At 43.9% G+C, this 25,765-nt stretch overlaps 1 protein-coding gene across 4 annotated transcripts in view; it reads right to left on the bottom strand.

Moving 5' to 3' along the window:
- Positions 1-25,765, bottom strand: part of STK31 (serine/threonine kinase 31) — a 106,255-nt gene that overhangs the window by 65,552 nt on the left and 14,938 nt on the right. For all 4 annotated transcript variants that reach the window (XM_050938585.1, XM_050938584.1, XM_050938586.1 and 1 more), the window contains 2 exons: positions 24,171-24,286; positions 22,633-22,792 (listed from right to left, as the gene is read on the bottom strand). In XM_050938585.1, coding sequence (XP_050794542.1) covers positions 22,633-22,792; positions 24,171-24,286 — 276 coding nt within the window. The remainder of the gene's footprint in view (positions 1-22,632; positions 22,793-24,170; positions 24,287-25,765) is intronic.

Genomic DNA, 25,765 nt, shown 5'->3' with positions numbered 1-25,765 from the left:
CTGTGTGAGGAACACTATTGATGAAGCCGGGGCCCTTGTGGAGTGAGTGTTTGAGATGGATGGAGGTGGGACATTCGCCTGCTTGTAGCAAGCCCAAATACATGTGGTTATTCAGGACAAGATCACAGGGAGCTCTCTCATCCTTTTCGCTATTGCGATGAAGAGTTTTGTTGATTTGCGGAAGGGTTCAGTTCTCTCAATATAAAAAGTAAGGGTGCACCTAACGTCCAGTGAGCTAAGCCACCATTCCTCAGAGTTCCTGTGAGGCTTCAGGAAGAAGACTGATAGGAAAATGGTCTGGCTGCTATGGAATTGTGACACCACCTTTCTCAGGCAGGCCAAGTGGGGGTGCAGTTGGACCTTGTCCTTGAAGAATATTATGTAAGGCGGTTCTGATGTCATGGCCTTGATTTCAGAGACCCTTCTGGCCGAGGTGATCGCCACCAAGAAGGCGACTTTCCAAAGGGAGGAACAGCAGGGGACACAATGCTAGCAGCTCGAAGGACCCATGAGTCCCAACAGAACCAGTTTTCAGTCCCATGGGGCAGTATTGGCTCATAGATCTGAGATTAGAGCCTCTCCTGCCCCTTGAGAAACCGTACTGTCACTTCATGGAAGAACAGTGGCTGGAAGGCTGAGAAGGCTGCTAAGTGCACTTTGATAAGCAGCAGAACTTGGCCCTCGCATCTTAAGTGGAGCAAGTAGTCCAAGACAGACTGAAGGGACGATCAAGACGGAGAGAGCACTTTTGAGAAGCCCATGTTGTCAACCCATGCTGTCAAGGGTTAAGGGTTAATTCCTCTTTTACCTGTAAAGGGTTAAGAAGCTCACATAACCTAGCTGACACTTGACCAGAAGGACCAATAAGGGGACAAGATACTTTAAAATCTGAAAGGGGGAAAAAGTCTTTTGTCTGGGCTGTGTGCCCGCTTTTGCCGGAGACAGAGAAAGAAGGAGCCATCCCACTCCTATAAGGTAGTGAGTATTTAGAGAAGGAATGGTTAGATTACTTTTATTTTCTTGTTTGTGAGTTCTTTTGCAAATAAAAGAGGGAGGATAAATTTGGGTTCTTTGTGTAACTTTAAAGTTTTGCCCAGAGGGGAACCCTCTGTGTTTTGACTCTGATTGTCTGTGAGATTATCTTTCATTCTAATCTTACAGAGGTACTACATTCACCTTTTTTCTTTAATTAAAACTCTTCTTTTAAGAACCTGATTGATTTTTCATTGTTTTAAGATCCAAGGGTTTGGATCTGCTTTCACCAGGACTAAGTGGTGAGGGGACGTTGTCATAAACAGATAGCTAAGGGTCAGCAAGTACCAGGTCCAAGCTGGTAACTAAGCTTGGAGGTTTTCATGCTAACCCCCATATTTTGGATGCTAAGGTCCAAATCTGGGACTAAGGTTATGACATGAGTGGCAGCAGGTGGGATATAGACAGAATCCAGAAGCCAGTAGGAATATTATATTTTTCTCTTCTCTGCTAACGGCTTTTTAGCAGAGAGAAACAGTTGGTTTTAAAAGGGAACCAGAGAGAATTTTTTTTTCTGCTCTCTCTGGCAGTTTGTGGCTTGCATGTTAAGCGAGAAGCCATTAAGAGACTGTTGAGGGTCTTTTGTCACACAATAGCACTCCCATTGAGAGTCATTACCAGCACTATATGAATGCAAATAAAGTGGTTTTTCAGGTTTACTTAACATTGAAAATTAGCTAAAGGCACTGTTGCTAGGCAGATTTCAGGAGGCAACAGAGAACCTGCAGTTCAGAAGATAAACACCGGAGGGCACCCCAACACAAGAAAACAGGAACCATGACTTCTAAGGCAAAAATTGAGGCCGAAGAACAAATCAAAGAAGCTGAACACAGGCGAGAGATGGAAAAACACAAACAGGAACTGGAAATAAAACAAAAAGAGATGGAGATGAAAGAAAAGGAAGAAAGCATGAAACTGGCAGCCTTCCAAAGAGAACAGGCAGCCCAAGAGGCAGCACACAAAAGAAAACTAGAAGAAGAAGAGGTGGCCCACCGCCGAGAAATGGAAAAGCACCAAAAAGAAATGGAAAAACAACAATAAGAGAATGAAGAGAAGGAAAAACAGAGAAAACATGAACTGGAGTTGGCAAAAGCTGGGCTGCATGTGCCAGCCAACCCTAACAACCCGGCGCCCATTATTGCTCCACAGCACAGGAAATTTCCCACCTACAAGGCAGGTGATGACACCGAGGCCTTCTTGGAAAATTTTGAAAGAGCCTGTCTTGGGTACAGCATTCCCGAAGACCAGTACATGGTAGAATTAAGGTCACAGCTCAGTGGACCTTTAGCAGAGGTGGCAGCTGAAATGCCTAAACAGCAAATGAATGACTATAAACTTTTTCAAACCAAGGCCAGATACAGAATGGGGATAACCCCAGATCATGCCCGTCGGCGTTTCAGAACCCAAAAGTGGAAACCAGAGGTGTCATTTCCCAAACACGCCTACTACATTGCAAAAAACTATGAGGCCTGGATAACAGGAAACAACGTTCAAACCTTGGAAGAACTGCACCTCCTCATACAAATGGAGCAGTTCTTGGATGGTGTTCCTGAAGACATCACACGGTACATACAAGATGGAAATCCCAAAGATATCGCTGAGGCGGGGGAAATTGGAGCCAAATGGATGGAACTGGCAGAAAGCAAGAAAGCTACTGTCAAGGGGAACGATTACCCCAGGGGGCACACAGACCATAAACCCTACAACCGAGGACAGCCAAAGACCCCACATACAACCCAAGTAAAGCCACAGATACCCTACCCTTCAACCTCACCAGTCTCCAGTAACTCACCTCGGCCCAGTGACCCATCAGATGGAAGATGCTTTAAGTGTAATGAACTGGGACATATCAAGGCCAACTGTCCAAAGAACACCATGCGAGTGCAATTCATTACACCACCATCACACCAAAGATCCCCAGGCCCGGATGCCTCTCAAATACCCTTGGAGCGAAGGGAAAATTTGAGAGTGGGCGGAAAGAAGGTTACTGCGTGGAGAGACACGGGGGCACAAGTGTCAGCTATCCACCAATCCTTCGTTGACCCCAAATTCATCAACCCAAAGGCCAAAGTTACAATTTACCCCTTCATGTCACAAGCTGTAGACTTGCCTACAGCTCAACTGCCTGTCCAGTACAAAGGCTGGTCAGGAATGTGGACTTTTGCAGTCTATGACAATTATCCTATCCCCATGCTACTGGGGGAAGACTTGGCCAACCAGGTGAAGCAGGCCAAGAGAGTGGGAATGGTTACACGTAGCCAAACCAGGTAAGCTTCCAGACCCATTCCTGTTCCTGAACCGTCCACAGAGGCCCCATCTGTGTTACCAGAGACCCAGACAGAGGTAGTGGACCCGGATTCCATGCCTACCACTGAAACAGCCACAGCATCTCCAGTCCCAGGCCCGGAACTGGAACAGCAACCAGCACCAGCAAGTGCAACTACATCTTCAAACTCAACGCCAGAGGGCGCCAGCGAGCCAAAACTGGCAGAAGCAACAGACAGCCATACCCAAAAGGCTCAGCCAGAGCCTGAAATACCCTCAGGTGCACCAGCGGAGAGCGGTTCACCAGCAACGGAAACAACCCCATCACCTACATCGCTTCCAGAGGGACCAAGCCCAAGTCCACAGTCTGAGGAAGAACTGGTGACCCCAGCCTCAAGGAAACAGTTCCAGACTGAGCAGGAAGCAGATGACAGCCTTCAGAAAGCTTGGGCGGCGGCACGGAGCACCCCACCGCCTCTCAGCTCTTCTAATCGATCCCGGTTTGTTATAGACCAAGGACTTTTATACAAGGAAATTCTTTCTGGTGGACACCGGGAAGAATGGCAGCCGCAAAAACAGTTGGTGGTTCCAACTAAGTACCGGGGGAAGCTCTTAAGCTTAGCCCATGATCATCCCAGTGGCCATGCTGGGGTGAACAGAACCAAGGACCGGTTGGGGAAGTCCTTCCACTGGGAGGGGATGGGCAAGGACGTTGCCAAGTATGTCCGGTCTTGTGAGGTATGCCAAAAAGTGGGAAAGCCTCAAGACCAGGTCAAGGCCCCTCTCCAGCCACTCCCCATAATTGAGGTCCCATTTCAGCGAGTAGCTCTGGATATTCTGGGCCCTTTCCCAAAAAAGACGCCCAGAGGAAAGCAGTACGTACTGACTTTAGTGGACTTTGCTACCCGATGGCCGGAAGCAGTAGCTCTAGGCAACACCCGGGCTAACACTGTGTGCCTGGCCTTAACAGACATCTTTGCCAGGGTAGGTTGGCCCTCCGACATCCTTACAGATTCAGGGTCTAATTTCCTGGCAGGGACCATGGAAAAACTGTGGGAAACTCATGGGGTGAATCACTTGGTTGCCACCCCGTACCACCATCAAACCAATGGCCTGGTGGAAAGGTTCAATGGAACTTTGGGGGCCATGATACGAAAATTCATCAACGAATTCTCCAATAATTGGGACCTAGTGTTGCAGCAGTTGCTGTTTGCCTACAGGGCTGTACCACATCCCAGTTTAGGGTTTTCACCATTTGAACTTGTGTATGGTCACGAGGTTAAGGGGCCATTACAGTTGGTGAAGCAGCAATGGGAGGGGTTTACGCCTTCTCCAGGAACTAACATTCTGGACTTTGTAAGCAACCTACAAAGCACCCTCCGACACTCTTTAGCCCTTGTTAGAGAGAACCTAAAGGATGCTCAAGAAGAGCAAAAGGCCTGGTATGACAGACATGCCAGAGAACGTTCCTCCAAGATAGGAGACCAGGTTATGGTCTTGAAGGCGCAACAGGCCCATAAGATGGAAGCATCATGGGAAGGGCCCTTCACGGTCCAAGAGCGCCTGGGAGCTGTAAACTACCTCATAGCATTTCCCAATTCCTCACTAAAGCCTAAAGTGTACCATGTTAATTCTCTCAAGCCTTTCTATTCCAGAGACTTACAGGTTTGTCAGTTTACAGTCCAGGGAGATGATGCTGAGTGGCCTGACGGTGTCTACTACGACGGGAAAAAAGACGGTGGCGTGGAAGAGGTGAACCTCTCAACCACCCTGGAACGTCTGCAGCGGCAACAAATCAAGGAGCTGTGCACTAGCTTCGCCCCATTGTTCTCAGCCACCCCAGGACGGACTGAACGGGCATACTACTCCATTGATACAGGTAATGCTCACCCAATCAGAACCCCACCCTACCGAGTGTCTCCTCATGCCCAAGCTGCTATAGAACGGGAGATCCAGAACATGCTACAGATGGGTATAATCCGCTCATCTACCAGTGCATGGGCATCTCCAGTGGTTCTGGTACCCAAACCAGATGGGGAAATACGCTTTTGCGTGGACTACCGTAAGCTAAATGCTGTAACTCGTCCGGACAACTATCCAATGCCACGTACCGATGAGCTATTGGAGAAGTTGGGACGTGCCCAGTTCATCTCTACAATAGACTTAACCAAGGGGTACTGGCAAGTACCGCTAGATGAACCTGCCAAGGAGAGGTCAGCATTCGTCACCCATGCGGGGGTGTATGAATTCAATGTCCTTCCTTTCGGCCTTCGAAATGCACCCGCCACCTTCCAGAGGCTGGTAGATGGTCTACTAGCTGGACTGGGAGAATTTGCAGTTGCCTACCTCGATGATGTGGCCATTTTTTCAGACTCCTGGCCCGAACACCTACTACACCTGGAAAAGGTCTTTGAGCGCATCAGGCAGGCAGGACTAACTGTTAAGGCCAAAAAGTGTCAAATAGGCCAAAACAGAGTGACTTACCTGGGGCACCAGGTGGGTCGAGGAACCATAAACCCCCTACAGGCCAAGGTGGATGCTATCCAAAAGTGGCCTGTCCCACGGTCCAAGAAGCAGGTCCAATCCTTCTTAGGCTTGGCCGGATACTACAGGCGATTTGTACCACATTACAGCCAAATCGCTGCCCCACTGACCGACCTGACCAAAAAGACCCAGCCAAATGCAGTTAAGTGGACTGATGAGTGTCAAAAGGCCTTTACCCAACTTAAAGCAACGCTCATGTCTGACCCTGTGCTCAGGGCCCCGGATTTTGACAAGCCATTCCTAGTAACCACAGATGCATCTGAGCGTGGTATAGGAGCGGTGCTCATGCAGGAAGCAACAGATCACAACTTCCATCCTGTCGTGTTTCTCAGCAAGAAACTGTCTGAGAGGGAAAGTCACTGGTCAGTCAGTGAAAAGGAATGCTATGCCATTGTGTACGCCCTGGAAAAGCTACGCCCTTATGTTTGGGGACGGCGGTTCCAACTACAAACTGACCATGGTGCACTAAAGTGGCTTCATACTGCCAAGGGGAACAACAAGAAACTTCTTCGTTGGAGTTTAGCTCTCCAAGATTTTGATTTTGAAATTCAACACATCACAGGAGCTTCTAACAAAGTAGCTGATGCACTCTCCCGTGAGAGTTTCCCAGAATTCAGTAGTTAAAAAGTGTTCTTAAAATGTAGAAGTCTGTTAGTTATATACTTAGGAGTATATGTAAAGGTGTATGTGTTGTATTAATCTGTTTATTTTCAAGTTCTAGAAGGAAATCGCCGCCAGTGAGCTTCCCCACTGTCTGCAATTTGGGGGGCGTGTCATAAACAGATAGCTTCTTTCACCCGAAGCACCTGTCCAGAGGACCAATCAGGAAACCGGATTTTTTCAACTTTGGGTGGAGGGAATTTAGTATCTGAGTCTTTTGTCTGTCTGCCTGCTTTCTCTGAGCTTTGGAGAAGTAGTTTCTACTTTCTAGTCTTCTGTTTCTAAGTGTAAGGACAAAGAGATCAGAGAGTAAGTTATATGGTTTCTTTTCTTTGGTATTTGCATGAATATAAGTGCTGGAGTGCTTTGATTTGTATTCTTTTGAATAAGGCTGTTTATTCAATATTCTTTTAAGCAATTGACCCTGTATTGTATCATCTTAATACAGAGAGACCATTTGGATGTATTTTTCTTTCTTTTTATATAAAGCTTTCTTTTAAGACCTGTTGGAGTTTTTCTTTACTTCAGGAAAATTGAGTCTGTACTCACCAGGGAATTGGTGGGAGGAAGAAATCGGGGAGATCTGTGTGTTGGATTTGCTAGCCTGATTTTGCATTCCCTCTGGGGGAATAGGAAAGTACTTTTTGTTTCCAGGATTGGAAACAGAGAGGGGGAGTCACTCTATGTAGTTTCACAGAGCTTGTGTCTGTGTATCTCTCCAGGAGCACCTGGAGGGGGGAAGGGAAAAAGGATTATTTCCCTCTGTTTTGAGACTCAAGGGATTTGGGTCTTGGGGTCCCCAGGGAAGGTTTTTCAGGGGGACCAGAGTGCCCCAAAACACTCTAATTTTTTGGGTGGTGGCAGCAAGTACCAGGTCCAAGCTGGTAACTAAGCTTGGAGGTTTTCATGCTAACCCCCATATTTTGGATGCTAAGGTCCAAATCTGGGACTAAGGTTATGACAGACGTTCTCAAGCCTTCCAAGGGAAAGGGGTGTAGAGGCTTGGGGCGGATTATTCTCAAGTCTATCCAGGAAAAGGGGTGTAGGGGCTTGGGCGGGAAATCATTCTCAGGCCTGCCCAGAAAAGAGGGCTTAGGGACTTGGGAGATATTTGGGGAAAGGCAGAGTTCCAAGTGGCTCTCCCTAAATATTTGGTTAACTCGCTTGGTGGTGGCAGCATACTGTTAGCCTGAACTGGTAAAAACAGGCTTAGGGGGTATATCATGTGGGTCCCCACATCTGTACCCTAAAGTTCAGAGTGGGGAAGGAACCCTGACACATGTCAAGAAGTGTTTCTAATTGGTCAGGTAGGAAGCCCTGGTGTACAGCTTTCTACTACCTACCAACATCTGCGGACCTGTTCCGAGTAAGCCTATTCTTCTATGTTCTGCCATGCAGCATCCATGCAATTAGGTGCAGGAAGGCAAGGTTCGGGTGACGCAATCGGCCATGGTCTTGTGAGATTAGGTCCAGACAGCGTGGGAGATGGACCTGTCAATAGCAGCTCTAAGAGTGTTTCGAACCAGTGCTGGCGTGGCCACACGGGGGCTATCAGAGTAACTCTCACCTTGTCTCATTTGATTTTTAGGAGGATCTTGTGGACCAGACAGATCGGAGGAAAGAAGCAGAATAGAAGATCTGTCCATGGGAGCAGGAAAGCGTCAGAGAGGAAACCCAGGCTGTCCCCATGTACCAAGCAAAACTGATGGCATTTTCTATTCTCTCTGGTAGCATAAAGGTCCACCTAGGGAGGCCCCCACCTTTGGAAGATGAACCTGGTGACCTCCAGATGAAGGGACCACTCATGGCGAGAAGAAAAGGATCTGCTGAGGTGAACCGCCAGTACATTCCGGGCTCCCAGATGTGACACCTTGAGATGAATGGAGTGCTTCTTGCAGAAGTCCCATAGATGGTTGGCCTCTCAAGACAGGGCTGAAGACCAAGCCCCTCCCTGCTTGTTGATACAGAATATGGCCACGATACTGTCTGTCAGGACTTGTACCGCCTCACCTGAAATCTGGGGAAGGAACACTTGGCAAGCTAAGCATGCCACTCCGAGCTGCCTGATGTTTATGTGCAGGCAGAGTTCTTCTTGCAACCAGAGGCCCCAAGGTTGTAGAGGTAGGCTCCTCACCCTAGGTCAGATGCATCCAAGATCAAAGCTACCAACAGTCAAGGGGTAACAAAGGGCACTCCCCATCATTACCAATCATGGGTCTTTTCACCATTCCAGGGAGGAGAGGACTAGGGGAGGAACTGTGAGCATAGAGTCCAAGTGGTGTCTGCTTGGGGAATATACTAATGCTAACAACATCTAGAGGGGCCTGAGGCACAGTCTTCTATAATGAACCACATAAGTACATGCTTGCCATGTCCTCCAGTAGCATGAGGCAAACCTATCTTAATTGAACTGTCTTAAACAGGTGGACTATTTACATTGGATATCAGGTCCGACATAGTCCGGAATCAGGTCTCTGGTAGGAAAGTCCTGGCTTGGGTCAAGTCGAGCACCACCCAATAAATTCTATTCTGTGAGCTGGAACAAGAGTTGTTTTTTGTTAGTTTATCAGCAGGCCCAGAGCTTGGAAGATGGGTTGGACCACGTTGATGCTGTTCTAAACATGAGCCTGTGACCGACCCTTGATCAGCCAGTCATCGAGCCTCGAGGTATGAGCAGACCTGGACACCTTGCCGTCTGAGGAAAGCTGCTACTACCACAGCCTTACACTTTGTGAGGACCTAGGAGGCCACTGATAGGCCAAAGCGAAGAGCAGTAAATTGATAGTGGTGCTAACCCACAACAAACCTGTGAAATCTTCTGTGGCCACAGAAGAGAGAAATGTGAAAGCATGCATCCTGTAAGTCAAGGGCAGCATACCAGTCTCCTGGATCCAGGGAGGGAATGATAGAAGTCAGGGAGACCATGTGGAACCTCAGTTTCTTGAGATATTTTCTTGAGGTGACACAGGTCCAGAATACGCCAGAGGCCCCCTTTGCAATTAGTAAATATTGGGAGTAAAACCTCTTTCCTCTTGCAGAACCTCCCCCATAGCCCCCATTTTTAGGAGGGATTGCATCTCCTGGACAAGGAATTGCTCATAAGAAGGGTCCCTGAAGAGGGATGGGGAAAGGATCTGAAGTGGTGACTGGTATATCGCCTCCAGGTGCATCTTCAAAAGGCATACTTGAGCCCACTAGAGTACCTCTGAGACACTAGCTGGGAGGTTGAGATGGATGGGAGTGGTTAGCGCCACTTTTAACCTCTCCCTTTTCTTTTGTAGGTGCCAAGAAATGAAGAGGCTGCTGAGGCCTGAAGTGCGTCCTGGAACCTGATGGAGCATACAGCCTAAGGATCTTAGGGTGGCCCTTAAGGCCCTCAAGCCCTTTAGTCTTGTGTCCGTCTGCTCCAGGAATACAGAGGAGCCTTGAAGGGGAGGTCCTGGATGGGCTGTTGGACCTCATGAGGAAGCTCCGAGGACTGGAGTCATGAACAAGGCCTCATGGTGACAGCAGAGGCCATTGTCCTACCTGCCATGTCAGCTGCATCCAGAGCTGTCTGGAGAGAGGTCCTGGCCACATTCCTACTGCCTTCCAAGAGGGCAGCGAACTCTTGCCTTGAATCTTGACGCAAGGAGTCTTTAAATATAGCCAAGGAGTCCCACAGATTATAATTACAGCTCCCCAGAAAAGCTTGCTGGTTAGAGATACACAGCTGAAGGCTACCTGTCAAATAAACCTCTTCCAAAAACATCCAGTTTCTTGGTATCTTTTTGTTTAGTGGTAGTGTTTGACTGGCCCTACCTATCCTTTTCATTTGCTGCAAACACGACCAGGCATGCTGGAAGGGGATGTGAGTACAAGTATTCAAATCCACTCCCTGGGACATATTTCTTCTCTGCCCAATTTGAGGTTGGGAGTGTGGGGGAAGAAGCAGCAATTTGCCCCACAGCCTTGACCAGTCCCATCACAGCCTAACTGATGGGTAAGGCCATCCTGGAGGGAGCTGCTACAGCCAGGATACCAACAAGGCTGTGTGCCGTCTCTTTAAACGCCTCAATTTCCAGACCCAGCTACCCACTTCAAAAAGGTCCTGATGGGCCCTGAAATCGCCCTGCAGAAGCAGGGTACTGGGTCCCGTTGACAGCCTCATCTGGAGAAAATGAGGAGGCTTGCACTGGAGGAGAGGCTCCTTTTTCTTCCTCAGCCTCAATGATGTCCACTTAAGCCATCTCCTGAACATCAGCACTGGAGTCGGGATCTGGTGCCGAGCAAGAAGGAGCAGTAGTCCGCTTCTCAGAAGCCACCAAGTAGGACTGATGGGAGGCAGCATCTGATACCAGGGGAACCCACCAGAGGTTCCAGTAAGGCCAATACCAGTGGGGGAGGCGGGGGAGAAGTATCCAAGTCTGGTGGTACATAGGCTGGGTACCGGTGCCGAGTCTTAGGTTGCTCATAAGCTTCCCCTTTGTATTCAGAATAGTCCTCTCTCTGAGAACATGGCGGAGCGGTACCAATTCTGCCACCATGCGGTGCCGGGGTCTGTGGACTGACAGCAGACTGGAGATGGTCGGGACACTGGGATCAGGATCAGTTTTCCTCTAGAGGGTGCCAGGAAAGAACCCAACATCCCTTGTTCCTTCCTGCTTCCAGACATTGGAAGGGGGGACTGGAAGAGAAAGTAGGTCCCTCGCCACTTGGAAAGCCTCCAGCATCAATGGAACAATCAGACCACTGGTACCATGGTGGCTTCCAGGCATCAGCAGAGGGTCCCACACCGGACTCACTCTAGGCAAGAGTTGACAGTGCCATCGTGGGCCCAGGAGTGGAAGAGTGGCCCAGCACGGGTCTCACTGTGCTGCCTTTCCCCTGATTGTCTTTCTTCTGCACTGACAAGTGTTCTGTCAGTGTGCTGCTTTTTGTGCGTCTTCCTTGGTACCCAAGTGAACAGTGCCAGGAAGAGCTCGGTGCCAAGGAACACTTCGCACCAACGCCAAAGTGCTCGGTGCTGAATCAGAGCAGCTCAACTGTGAGAGGAGCTTCCCTGAGGATAGTTTTCAGCCTAATGTGTCTGTCTGTTTTAGTGCTGGGTCTGAAGTCATGGCAGTTCTGGCACTTGTCCTTCACGTGAGTTTCCCCAAAGCACTTCAAGCAGCTGGAGTATGGGTCACTTATGAGCACAGGTTTGCCACATGAAGCACAAGGTTTGAAGTCCAGAGACTGGGATATGCCTGGCCTCTGGTGCGAAGGAGTCCTAACAAGACTCTATCTATAACAAGAACTATCTATTTTCATTAACTATGTACACTAATACTAATTATAAAAACTATATACGCTAAACTAAGATAACTAAGAACGATGAGTTAAGAGTCCGAAAACCACTGAGAAGAAAATCTTACTGAAGGAAGAAGGGTCGGTTGTTTCACCAACTGTCATGGGCGGTAAAAAGGAATCGATAGGGTGCGTGGCCAGCAATATCCCTTATGAGTATGACTGTGTGGCTCCAGAGGGCACACAGCGTGCACACACCTAACACAGAATGGACATGAGCAAGCACTCCAAGGAGAATGAAACAGAAGGCAGGAGCTGAAAAGGTAGTCTAAGTAATAGCATCCATGATATGGTTTAGATCACAAGGAGTTACTCTGAATTTCCTGATTAGAGATGCTGGTCTCAAGTAGCATTTGACATGTGCATGAGATTAATTTAATCATTACTTCTTATCTCTTAGAAAATCAAGATTGTTGAAATGTTTTGAGAACACATTTGCTGTAAGGCATAGAGTCAACCCCTCCTGCAAATATTCTCAGATCAGAAAGAATTTAGTTGATCTCTGCTAGATGCGTTTTTCCCCAGTACCATGAACTGAGCTTTGACCAGATCTTGTTATATTCAGAATTTGTAAAAAAATTTCCCCTTGAAGCAATCAAGGTACCAATCTCCCTCTTTTTAAATTGCTTCTGTTCAATATTTATACTTTTGAACCATAGTCTCCTTGGACACTGATATCTTAGAGGACCATCCAGTTAAGTCTTCACAAACAGGAAGATTCGCAGATTCCAAGGCCAGAAGTGACAACTGTGATCATCTAGTCACGGGGCCCTTCAGAAATTAATATGCAGCTCCTTGCATAGGCACCGACTCTGGGGCTAGAGCTACAGGCATAAACTTTCCAATGTGCTCGGGAAGTGCTCACTGCTCAACCCCTGGCTCTGCACAGGCCCTGCTGCCACTCCACCCCTTCCCGCCTCCACTAAAGTGCCCTTGCTCCTCCCCCCTCCCTCCTAGAGCCTCCTGACCGCCATGAAAGAGCTGATCGGGAGGTGCGGGGAGGGAGCAGGGGGTGCTGATCGGCAGGGCTGTTGGTGGGTGGGAGGTGCTGGGAGCGGGGTGGGGGAACTGATGGTGGGCTGCTGAAGTATTACTGTGGCTCTTTGGCAATGTACATTGGTAAATTCTGGCTCCTTTTTAGGCTCAGGTTGGCCACGCCGATCTAGTCTGACCTCCTGTATAACACAGGCGATAGAAATTCTCTCAAGTAATTCCTGATCATAACTTTTAGAAAAACATCCAATCTTCAATTTAAATTGGTCAATGATGGAAAATCCACCATGACCCTTGATAACTTGTTCCAATGTTAATTATTCTCATCTTTAAAAATGTATGCCTTATTTCCAGTCTGAATTTGTCTGGCTTCAACTTCAAGCCATTCATCATGTAATACCTTCTCTACTAGACTGAAGAACCCATTATTAAATATTTGCTCCCCATGTACATACTTTAGACTATCATCAAGTCACCCCATAACCTTTTCTTTGGTAAGATGAACAGATTGAGCTTCTTAAATCTCTCACTATAAGGCATGTTTTCTAAGCCTTTAGTTATTCTCGTGGCTCTTCACTGAACCCTCTCAAATGTATCAACACCGTTTTTCAAATATGGACACCAGAACTGGACAAGTATTGCAGCAACAGTCATACATTTGACAAATACAGATGTAAAATAACATCTCGACTCCTACTCAAGATTCCTGTTTATGCACCCAAGGACTGCATGAGCCCTTTTGGTCACAACATCGCACTGGGAGCTCATGTTTAGCTGATTACTCACAGGGACCCCCCCCCGCAATTTTTTTTCCCAGTCACTGCTTCCCAGTATAGAGTCTCCCATTTGTTCCTAGATGTATTCATTTAGCTATATTAAAATGCATATTTTCTGCTTTTGCTCTGCTTATCACGTGATTCGGATCACTGTGTGTTAGTAACCAGTCCTCTTCATTATTTACCACTCCCCCAGTTTTTTGGTCATCTGCAAACTTGATCAGTGATGATTTTGTTTTCTTCTAGAGCACTAATAAAAATGTTAAATAGCACAGGGCCAAGAACCGAATCCTACAAAACCCCACTAGAAAACACCCATTCGATGAGGATTCCCTGTTGGTAATGACATTTTGAGACATATCAGCTAGACAGTTTTTAATCCATTTAATGTGTGCCATATTAATTTTATCTCCTTCTAGTTTTTTTAATCAAAATATCACATAGTACCAAGTCAAATACCTTACAGAAGTCTAAAATATATTACAGCAACACTAATGCTTTTATCAAACTTATAATCTCATCAAAAAAAAGATATCAAGTTAGTTTGACGGGATCTATTTTCCATAAACCCATGTTGATTGGCATTAATCGTAGTACCGTTCTTTAATTCTCTGTTAAGATCCTTATCAGCTGCTCCATTATCTTGCCCAAGATCAATGTCTGACTGACAGGAGTATAATTACCTGGGTTGTCACCTTTGCCCTTTTTAAATATTGGCACAAGACGACCTTTCTTCCAGTCTCCTGAAACTTCCCCAGTGTTTCAAGACTTACTGAAAATCAATGTTAACAATCCAGTAAACTCCTCAACCAGCTCTTTAAAAACTCTTGGATGCAAGATATTCAGACCACCTCATTTGAAAATGTATAAAATTTAGTAATTGCTTTTTAATATCTTCCTGAGATACTAGTGGAATGGAGAGAGTTATTATGTAATATAACTACATCATCTGTTTTCTCCCCATATACAGAACAGAAATATTTATTGAATACATCTCTCTCTTCTGTATTATTATTGATAATTCTACCATACACATCTAGTAATGGATCAGTACCATTGTCTGCATTCTTTTTGTTGCTAATATACTTTTAAAAATTCTTTATTGACCTTAACCCTGCAGCCCATAGATGCAGCAAGGGATGCAAGGACAGCTCCATCAGATCTGAGAAACAAGATCTCTGTGGAAAATGGGGACTATCAGAACGATAAATACCCATTCCCAACCATTTCTTCACCCCCCAGGAGAGAGGGAGAGCGACTGGGCAGCAACAGTGAGAAAGCCACAAAGGGCCTGCCTGCTTTTTGTTGCTTTCTCATTTTCCTTCTTGTTGCCTAGGTGATGAGAGGTCTTCATTGTCTTTGTCTTCAATGCACTGGAGTCAGAAAACAAGAAGGACCTCCCAAAAGTCAGAGATAATAAAAACTTCCTAGCAAGAAGAGACCAAGGGAAGAAAACTCTGGAGCCAAACTGACAGTTTAGTAGGTTTTTTCCTTCCAGAATCTGTAGTCTGGGAGGAATGTGGTCTGGAAAACTGCCTGCTGCTATTTGCCAAAATGCAGGGCAATTTTCCAGAAGAGAGAGTTAAGTCCCCACATGTTAACTGACAGGACTGGTTCTGCCAACAAAAACTGTAGGCAAGAGGGAAACCTCACTGTAGAAAAGGATAGGGTAGATAACAAAGAAACACAGATAAGAAAGAATGTAAGTATTAAATGGGGAAATTCAGTGTGTAACTCAATGGTACATTTGTAGCATTCCCTCAAAATAATAAACTTGCATACTTGTCAAAAATTAAGAATTAGGATTAAAATAATTCCATCAGGTGCCACATCAGCAGAAGTGTAAAAGACTTTTCCATTGGGCTAGTAGACATACGAATGTAAAACCAAACCACAGCTTTCCAAACCTGCTGTAAAAACACACTACCATTCTGTACAAAAGGTGCTGGAGCCAATATTTTTAAAAAGATAACTAGTATGCTACACGTAATTATAGGTTGGATAGTGTGACATCAATCGTGGGCAAAATCATGGAAAGGCAGATATGGGACACAATCAATTAAGAATTAAAGGACGGTAACATAATTAATGTCAATCAACATGGTTTCATGGAAAATAGGCGGTGTCAAACAAACTTGATATCACTTTTTGAAAAGACTGAACGTTTGGTTGATAAAAATAATTGTTACATAATATAGAAGTTTTCAGTATAAGGTATTTGACAATGTTTAAGTTGGGGAATACTGACTCAAAGTAGAGAGGTGGTATTGCCACTTCATACAGCACTAATGAGGCCATTACTGCTATACAATGTGTAAGTTCTGGAGCCCATATTTTTAAAAAAAGCTATTGACAAAATACAAAGAGTTCAGAAAGTAGCTCCAAGAAGAACAAAATCTGGAAAACCTATGTTATGGTAAGAAACTAAAGAGCTCAATGGCTGGAAGCTGAAGGTAGACAAAAAACAGACAAAAAAAATTAACAATGGTTACCACTGGGGAACAATTTACATAGGAATGGGGTACATTCTCCATCACCTGAAGTTTTTAAATCATGATAGCATGTCTTGCTATGGCTCATGTTATACAGGTCAGACAAGGTCATCATAATGGTCTCTTCTGGCCTTCTATTTACAAGTTTTAACCCTAGGGAGCACTGCTGTCCCTAATCATTACAAGCATCACTGATATCCAACTGGATATGAAATATTGTATAGGCTTTATATTGTTTTGCCCCTCAAAACAAATGAGCTCATTCTTACAGAACACTTATATAATAATGCAAAATGTCAGGTAAATTTACAAACAGATAAACACTCCTTGCCCTGAAGAACCTGCAATGCAAAACAGACAATTCTAAGAAAACACAAAATAATTCCTCAAAGCATCAAGACTGCAGAGCAAAAGGTGCAACTATATTGAGGATAAAACCAGGTTAAGAAAAGCATCAGATGGTACTCTTGACTAGTGCCGACGAATCTAAGAACACAAGAGTTGCCACACTGGGTTAGACCATGGTCCATCTTGTCCAGTATCCTGTATCCAACAGTGGGCAAAATGAGAGCTTCAGAAACGGACAATCATAGAATGATCCACTCTTGTCTTCTACTCTTGGCTTCTGATAGTCAGAGCTTTAGGGTGGCCCTGAGCATTGGGTGGCATGCCTGACTTGGTTCACAGCCATTGATGGACCTTTCCTCCATAAACTTATCCAGTTCATTTTTTAACCCAGTTACACTTTTTGGCTTTCACAACATCACCTGGTAACAAGTTCCAAAGTTAGCTGTACATTGTGTGAAAAAGTACTTCTTGTTTGTACTAAACCTGCTGCCTATTAATTTCTTCCGATCACCTCCGGTTTTTGTATTGTGGGAAAGAGTAAACACCACTTTTTCTATTCACTTTTTCCACATTATTCATGGTTTTATAGACCACTATCATAGCATCCCTTACTTGTCTCTTTTCTAAATTGAACAATCCTAAACTTTTTAGTCTCCCCTTCCATATCCTTGATCATAAATTCGCTTCCCTTCTCTAAACCTTTGCCAGTTCCAATATGTATTTGAGTTGGGGCGACCAGAACCGGACACAATATTCAGTGTGGGAGTACCATCAATGATGATATATTTGGTTTTATTGTCTATCCCTTTCCTAATAATTCCTAACATACTGTTAGGCTTTTTGACCTCTGGGGCCGACTGAGCACAAGTTTTCAGAAATCTATCCAGGATGACTCCAAGATCTACTTTTTAGGTGGTAAAAGGTAATTTAGAACCTAGCATTAAGGATAAGATTTTGTCACGGATTCCTTGACTTTCAGAGACTGCTGTGACGTTTTCTGCTTCAGCCTTGGGCCTAGAGCTCTCAGCCGCTGGGGGTATGTGGAAGGGAGCCTGGAGCTCTCAAGCTCCACTGCGGGGGCCCCAGAGCTCTGAGCTGCCAGAGTTTGTGCTCCTTCGTATTTACCTCATTGGAATTTGACTTCCAAATTTTAAAAGATTCCTTTTTTGCCTCTAACAACCTCCATCACTCTACTGTTTAGCCAGTCCTTTTTGATTTGGGGTGTATATTTACTCTGAGCCTCTGTTACGGTGTTTTTAAGTAGTCTTCATGCTGCTTGCAGGCATGATACCCTTGTGACTGTTCTTTTTAATATTCCATTTAACTGACATCCTCATTCTTGTGTAGCTCCTATTTTTAAAAGTTAAATATTACTGTGATGCAGGGTTTTTTTTATTTCCCCCACCCATGATAATGAGTAAGTCTGAGAAACCAACAAATAGTTCAAGACCAACAGTGTTAGGATCCCCAAAATGTCTACCATTTAATTGGTCGCTTGTGCCTGTTCACTTGCACCAGAGGCAAAAAACACCAAATTAGAGACTTTCCACATGGAGCACTAAGTGCAGAGATGTAACTCTCAAGTCCCATTAGGAAAGGGCAGACCTTCATAGTGTACATAACCCCAGTCTAGATAAAAAACAGGGTCAAGAACTTGCCAAACTGCATCTAGATGCGTGTCTCATTATTCCACATCAGGACTGCTTTACCTTATACTTATACTTACTGTACATGCTCAAAAGTCACCCACTGCAGGTTGTACACATAAAAATCATAAGAATCTAGTTAAACCAGTCTAAGAAAACTGGGGGAAGTAAAGGTGCTGAGAGTTAAGATCATATTATGTCATTTGCCCTGCATCTAGCACTATATTCCTCATGCAAACCAGTGCTGTATTGGGTTTACTTGTTCATGTGTTATTTACACTGTTACGTGCCTGCCCCCTCCCCACCCCAAAGAAGATCCTTGCCTCAAAGATCTTACAAACTAATTAGAGATGTGACAAGATAAAGTACCACATAGCAGAGAAGGTAGAGAAGGAAGAATTGAGGAAATAGCAATAACGTTCCTAAGGCTAGTGCATAGCATGAAGGAGCTAATAAAAACTGTTTTAATGAGTTAAATGGACCGAATAAGAAAGTAGACATAATCAACAAATTTTCTGTCCATTGCCTATTTGGGCTCACTGGGTTTTTATACACTTCATTTCAAACTGCCGATGGAACTAAAACCATCAGAGAATTTTGCAGACAAATATTTCTCAAACTTTGAGATCTGTTCAACTGTAGATAGATTAAAAGTCAACATTTACATCAACATTACTTAGATGTATGTAATGATGACTAGGTGCATATTAATCAACCTTTGAGGTGCATGCCTTGTATTTTCATCAACCCAATACATGTGTTTATTAACCAACACTCTATGGAGTGTTATTCCACTTACACATGGATTTTAAATTTAGGTAATGCATTAGAAAAGGTCTTAATACCACTATGTCCTTTAAAAACAGGACAGCTTTTGTTAAAAACAATAAGATTTTTTTTATTTAAGAAAGGTGGTTTGGGTATTGAGTCACTACAACTCAGATTCTTTCTTCTACACTTCCCAAAGACTACAGGGGTACTTGCCACAAATTCCACTGGAGCAGCAAAATATTCTGCCTCTAGCTGCTGCCACGTCACCTGGGTAGTTGGTGTCTAAATTAATTCTTCAGGCTGCTCCAAGCCTGAACACACACTTTCCCATTTGTATGTCCTCTGCTCCTCTCAGGCCTGCCTGTCTCCTGACAGTATTACCTGTCTATTCGACTTTTCCTCTTCATGCTACTTGTAACACTGCCTCGGCAACTCTTGTTCTCCTTAATGCACAGTCAGAGCACTCAAACAAGATTCCAAACAAGATGATAGCTAGATTCTATGTAATTGGAGACACATCAGATCAAATATGACCCAACGTACAGTTTTGTAAAAATAAACTTTTTACTGGTGTGTAGCATTTGTCATATTGTTAGCCATCCACAACAAGCAGGGAGCGGAACCCCAATGCTATGCCATACCAATTAGAACAAATCAGGATTTAAAAAAATTTGCCATGTGAAGAGATCTTCACTTCATGATATTTATCGTGTAACAATTCTATGTGCTGTAACAGACTACTATAAAACCTCTTTACAGGAAACTATAGGCTTGTTGCAGATAGTTCCAATCTTATCTAATTATCTCACAGAGAACGAACATGTCGAGACTAGAAGGATTCTCTTCACATATCAGGTCACTTCACCACTTCTAGCATTTGCTCAGCTTATTTTTCTAAGTGATTTTTCCATAAATGAGTTGTAGCAAAAATCAGGAATGGTAAGAGAGGGAGACCTTAAAATGAATTCTGCAGATCACTCAAGTGCTGGTTTCACTCTTAGCCTGGATCTTTGTTTTATATGTTCTCTGTTGCTCAAATTTGATTAACCCATGTGTCTCAAAAAGTTTCCAACTGCTGCTGCTTCATCTGGGATGAAGGATGTTCCAAAGGAAAAAAGTCATTAAAATGAATTCTTAAGACTGTTCTAGGCCTGTAAGCTTCTTCTTTCTCTTTGTTCTTTTTGCTACTTAAACAACTTTGGATATCAAAGCCCTGGCAACCTGCCTATTTCTCTTCCTTACTGACCACCTCTCTATAAACAAATTATAACAAGCTCATTTGTTCTACTGTTAAACTATGTGTTCGTAGTGGGTGTTATTCATGCAGAGTGAAGTTAAATATTTTTTAAAACAAATCTCTATGTTTTTTACAGTTAACCTACTGGATCATTAAAAACTGAAAATTTAAAAATATCAGTTTCTTTTTTACTATTGTTGTTTAGTGTTAATACTTCTCATGCATGGTGAGGAAAATAGACCTGTTTCACTTCTATTAACAGTCTATTTCATGAGCTAATACATCAGTATAATTCCGCAGTGCTTGGGAAGTAAACAGTCTTACTTAAAATGCTTATTCTTAAATTTAGGAAAAAATTAATGACACATTGTCTATTGGTCTCACATTTCATAAGAAAAAATTATATTTTCTAGCAATAAGTCCTCGGGGTTCACTTTATCTGCAGAACTACTGAACTTGGCCTTAGTGACAGTCCCAGGTAGGAAGGTTACACAGAAAGGGATAAATATATTAATAACAAAAGTTACTTTGCACTTACGATACTCTTAACTTGCTCTGTAAAGTCCTTTGAGATTGATGGATAAAGCTATATTACAGCATTCTCCATATAAAAAACAAGACTCCTTGCAAACATTACTTTAGCCTCTACAGTAGAATTAAGAGGTAGGTAAACATTACAGAACATGCAGCAGCACAAGCCAGCACCGAAGAGGCAGCCTGTTATAGAAGCCTACAGAAGCCACCACTTGGGAGCGCAAGCAGGGAAAAATAGCGCACGTGTGCATACACTGGAGGGGAGAGGAATGCTGTGGGGATAATGGTTCCTTCCCCAGGGTAACTTTGGAGAAGTACCTGAGGTAGAAGCAGCTTCCCGCTAGCAGAAGTATAATCCCCTCATCTTTGTCCCCAAAACACATACACCCCATTGATTTCTCTTGCTGGTCCCAAGGACTCCACAGGACACTAGTTTCAACCACTCCCCTCTCTGATTTCTCCCAATGCTGGAGCCATACATGGGGGACATGGAGATGGGGATCCCCCTTTCTCACAGGCTGAGACCCTGCCCTGTCCATCAATCACCCATAAAGCACATAATTAGAACCTTCCCTGACTCAGGATGGCTCCAATCAAGTTAACTGACGTAAAGAGGCTGTCAATGGCTACGCTGGGTGGCATGCTCTCTCCTACACTAGACCACCACACCCATTTCTGTATCGTTAACACTTTTCTCCCTACCACAGAGAGGGAGCACAGAGCTCTCCTGTATTTAGCATACCGTTTCAAAGACCATTTGTGGGGTGTGACAGAGAAAGAATTTCCAGCATTAAAGTTGAAACTAGTTTCCTGTTACAGCAACACAAAAGAGCCCTGAGCCTAGAAAGGAGTGTGTTTTGATGGTGCAACCAAAGACGGCAAACAGCACAGAGTGGATCCCATAAGATTGCCAGCCATCTCAGAACTTCCAGGGTGGGCTTAAGGTCTCATGGGATTTGAAGCCATAAGGTCTCATGGGATTTGGCAAAAGATTCGCAGCCATGATAGGATCCTCGTGCTCAGGGCCACTTCTGTTTGCTGGTTTCTAGCACTCAACCCACGTTCCCTCCCTTATCTAGGTTGCTGTGGACTGTGCTCGTGGCCACTTTGGAGCTAGGAAGGAATCTTTCTACATACCACAAACTGGCCAAGACTGGTGAGGTTTTCACACCTTCCTCACAATGCCCAAAAATCAACCCCTGATTTTCAGCCATAGGGCTGGGATTCTCCCCATCCCGGAGGGCACAGTTTGGAACTGTTGGAAAGACGTTTACTTGCTGCAACTTTTGGCAGATACCCAGTGCAGGAACTTGCAGATTTAGGCTCCAGATCCAAAAAGGTAACATAGGGGCCTCCCAAGGGCATCTCCTTATGAGACGGGGCATGTGTCTAACTTCCATGGGGGAAGTGCAAACCAGGAGCTGGGATATTACCCCAGGGGGACTGTCCCATCAATGTGCTTTATAGCAATGTTGGCTGGGGGGGGAAGAGAGGTGCCAAGGTCCCCTCTCGCCTCAACCACCAAAGGGGGCATGCTAGAGGGTGAGTGGAGGCATACAGAACCTCTTAGTTTGATGACTGGGTCCCTCTGTAGTGGGAGCCCCCAAAACAGGCAAAAGACCAATGGGATGCAAGTGACTGCACTGGACTGTCCCCTTATGGGAACCTTGGAAGTAATGAGACTAACAAAGTTGCAATCTCGTTAAAACCTGTACCCCATGTCCTCGCCTTCTGAGCAGGGAGCATACCAATAACCCTCAAATGCCATTTTCTGATGGCTCTGAATGCCCAATCGCCGAATTTAAATCAGAAGTGTCAAAAGTTGAATCTTCTTTAAAATGAAGTGAACAATCCAAATCTTTCATTTCTGGAAAATACTGCAGTTACCCAAGGCAAGGTAGATTTTTCCATTCTCTATTCACAATACTAGAGTTCACTTTATAAGACTAATGAACTCTGTCAACAGGCTATAAATTACAGCTCTGAGAAAAAAACATCCAACCCACCACATTTCTGCACAACTGAATCATCTCCTGAGCCAAGTTATATTCTGCCCAAATCTTCTCCAACTTTTCCAAGGAAGATGGAGCAATGAGACATCTTTCAGTAACCTCCTTTACAGCTCTGAAGAGGTCATCTCCAAAATGAACATTCATATGTGAACACCTGAGTGGTGAGGAGAGAAAGAATTAAACAAGAATATTTAGCTGGAAACCACTTTTCTTCATAGCTTGAAACAATATTACTCAATAGTGGTGCACATAATTGTTTTTAAAAACCTGCCACATGATTTAATTTCATATCCAATAACAGTGAGTCAAGTGAAATTTCTGCTGTCCCTGCAGGTATTCTTACCCAATCCCATCTCAAAAAAGAAGATAATTAAATGGCATGACATCTGTCAGCAAGTAACAACATTGCAGGAAGTAACAGGTATATCCGAATATTCAATAGCATAACAGGCTACACTTGTGTTGTCTCGCTTGCTTTGAACTTTCTCATTCCCTCCCTTTATATTTTGTCTATTTATTTTTCTTAGATTTCTTTATTCTCTACCTTAGGACACCTCTCTCTTTGAAAAGCTCATCCATTTTCTCTCTTAAACACTCTAGAGCAACTTTCTTCTCACTAGAATTGATGGTCACTTCTCTCTTAGACTTCTCCCAACACAGCCCCTTTCCATAGCTGCCCTGTACTGCTTCATTGTGTTTCACTTTGCAACCCACAACACAACAAAAAGGCAACACAAAGAGGGGACCACAGGAAAGACTTGTGTCTACACAGCAATCAAAGGTGTGATCACAGCACACACAGCCATACCTGAGCTAGTTCTGATCTAGCTAGCTTGAATAACAATAGCACCATGTGCTCTAAAAGCCCACCCCAGATAGGGCGTGTGTAATCTGAATAGCTAGCCAATGATCAGCAGAGAAAGTACTTCACTGTGCCCATACTTTTGAACAACTTTTATATGAAACTACCTGCCTCAAAGCAACGAAGAGTCCTGTGGCACCTTACAGACTAACAGATGTATTGGAGCATGAGCTTTTGTGGGTGAATACCCATTTCGTAGGATGCATTCCACAAAAGCTCATGCTCCAATACCTCTGTTAGTCTATAAGGTGCCACAGGACTCTTTGCTGCTTTTACAGATCCAGACTAACACGGCTACCCCTCTGATACTTGATACCTGCCTCAAGATACTAAATAGGAATTTCAAGCTGTTTGCTACAATGGTTAGAAAGAAATACAAAGATCCAAACTAAACTCTTCAGATCTATCCAACCAACACTGGAAGGCAGGAACTAGTCTACCACCTTGACAGCTGGACAAGAAAGCTGCAGATTTCAGTCAAGGATTGTAGTAGCAAGTCAAAAAGACTTCTCTATGCCTTTTCATGTTAGTTTTGTTAAAAGGAAACTAGCAGAATAAAATAATGACTACAAAAATTAAAACTGAGTGAGAGAACAAATAGCATGCACTCCTTTTAAAAGAAACAAATACATCAGTGGTAATTTGGTACAGTTAAAAAACATGTACATACCTAACGTTTTTCAGAACCTCAATCTGGGCAGCCAAACTTCTCATTTTAGTTCCTACATACGTTTGCAGAGTTTTCCCCAAATGTTTAAGAGTTTCCTCAGATGTTTCCTTTTCTTCCTGCATTATTGATTTTTTTTTGGTGGGCGGAAGAGAGGTGGTGACAAAGGACACAAACAATGGTTAAATTGTTAGCCTAGATTACTAAAGCACGGCATTATTGAGATTTTTAAACTAGAAATTAAATACAGACAAGCCTGTGCCCAGCACAGACAAAATGGCTATATATGGTCATGCAACCTGGCGGATGAAAATCATGATTTTAAAAAAATTATATTTTTGTATTTATATATTGGTAGTTCTTTACTTCCTTCCCCTTTTAGTCTTAAATTGTTGAGGGGGGATGCTTTGTACTTCTTTCATTTCGTAACTGTTAGCAGAGTTTCAGATTTTACTGAGATTTTCCTCCCACTAAGAAATTTTACACTTAAAATGCTCATCGATGCTGAAAAAAACAAGTCCAGGACCTAATTAGCATCTTTACTGTCAGAACACCACAAATGCAAACACCAATTGATAAGCAAATACCCTATGCTATATCTGCAATCAACACCACTCTTCCAATATACTTTCACAAATCAATAAAAATAAAAACTCATACCAGGCTACACTCCTCGATCAGGGTTTGCAGTCAACTGGACTTGTGCTCATAAATCACTTAGGTGCTTTTAAAAATCCCACACAGGCTCCTAAATCCATGTTTTGGCACCTAACTTTAGCCTATTTTTGAAAACTTTGGTGCATGCGTATTTAAAGAGTTTAAAACAACTTTCCATGGTTAACACAGAAATTTTGTTTTGAAGGGTCACAGGCTGTCTGTAAGAGTACAGTTTTTAATAAAAGCAATTTAGCCCTGGACGCTGCAAATTCTTATGCTCATTAAACCTAAAGTCAACAGGAACATTTGTGAGTAAATTACATACCTGCTTAACTATTAGCAGGATCAGGTCCTTTAGATTCAGTATTTATTTATTTATTTGTTGCTTATACCAACTCAAAGATACCCTACCAGGAGTGCCATTTAGAACAAACAGCATATATAGTTGAGTTCATATTAAATTTTAATCTAAAGTTGCAATAATAATCATTTTCCAATTAGTTTTAGAAAGCCTCAAACTGATATAAATCAAGAGGATTTTTTAAAATCAATTATCTAAATTGCTCCACCAAGCATGCACCCACGGGAAAGGAAGCGGGGGGAAGACCTGTCTTTTAAGTGCTATGTCACAATCTTTTCATGTTATGCATGATTAATACAAGAAAAAGACACTCAACCTTTCAGCTTAGGAAGTGAGAAGAAAACCAATAAAACTCTCAGAAGGCAGAGATTCTATCTCCTTTAAAAGAGCTCGTCTGTACTTTAGGCGTTCAAATAACTTCACTTATGTGCTACTGGCTGCCACCTTGTTTGTTAAGGGGTATGTGTACACTGCAGTTAGACACTCCCAGCTGGCCCACGCTAGCTGACTCAGGCTTCCAGGGCTCAGGCTCAGAGGCTGTTTAATTTTGGTGTAGACACTGGGCGTGGGCCAAACATCT

The sequence above is a fragment of the Gopherus flavomarginatus genome, chromosome 2 (assembly GCF_025201925.1).
Source record: "Gopherus flavomarginatus isolate rGopFla2 chromosome 2, rGopFla2.mat.asm, whole genome shotgun sequence".
Lineage (NCBI taxonomy): Eukaryota > Metazoa > Chordata > Testudines > Testudinidae > Gopherus > Gopherus flavomarginatus.
Note: the sequence above shows the minus strand (reverse complement) of the source record. Positions and strands in the feature narration are given on the sequence as shown.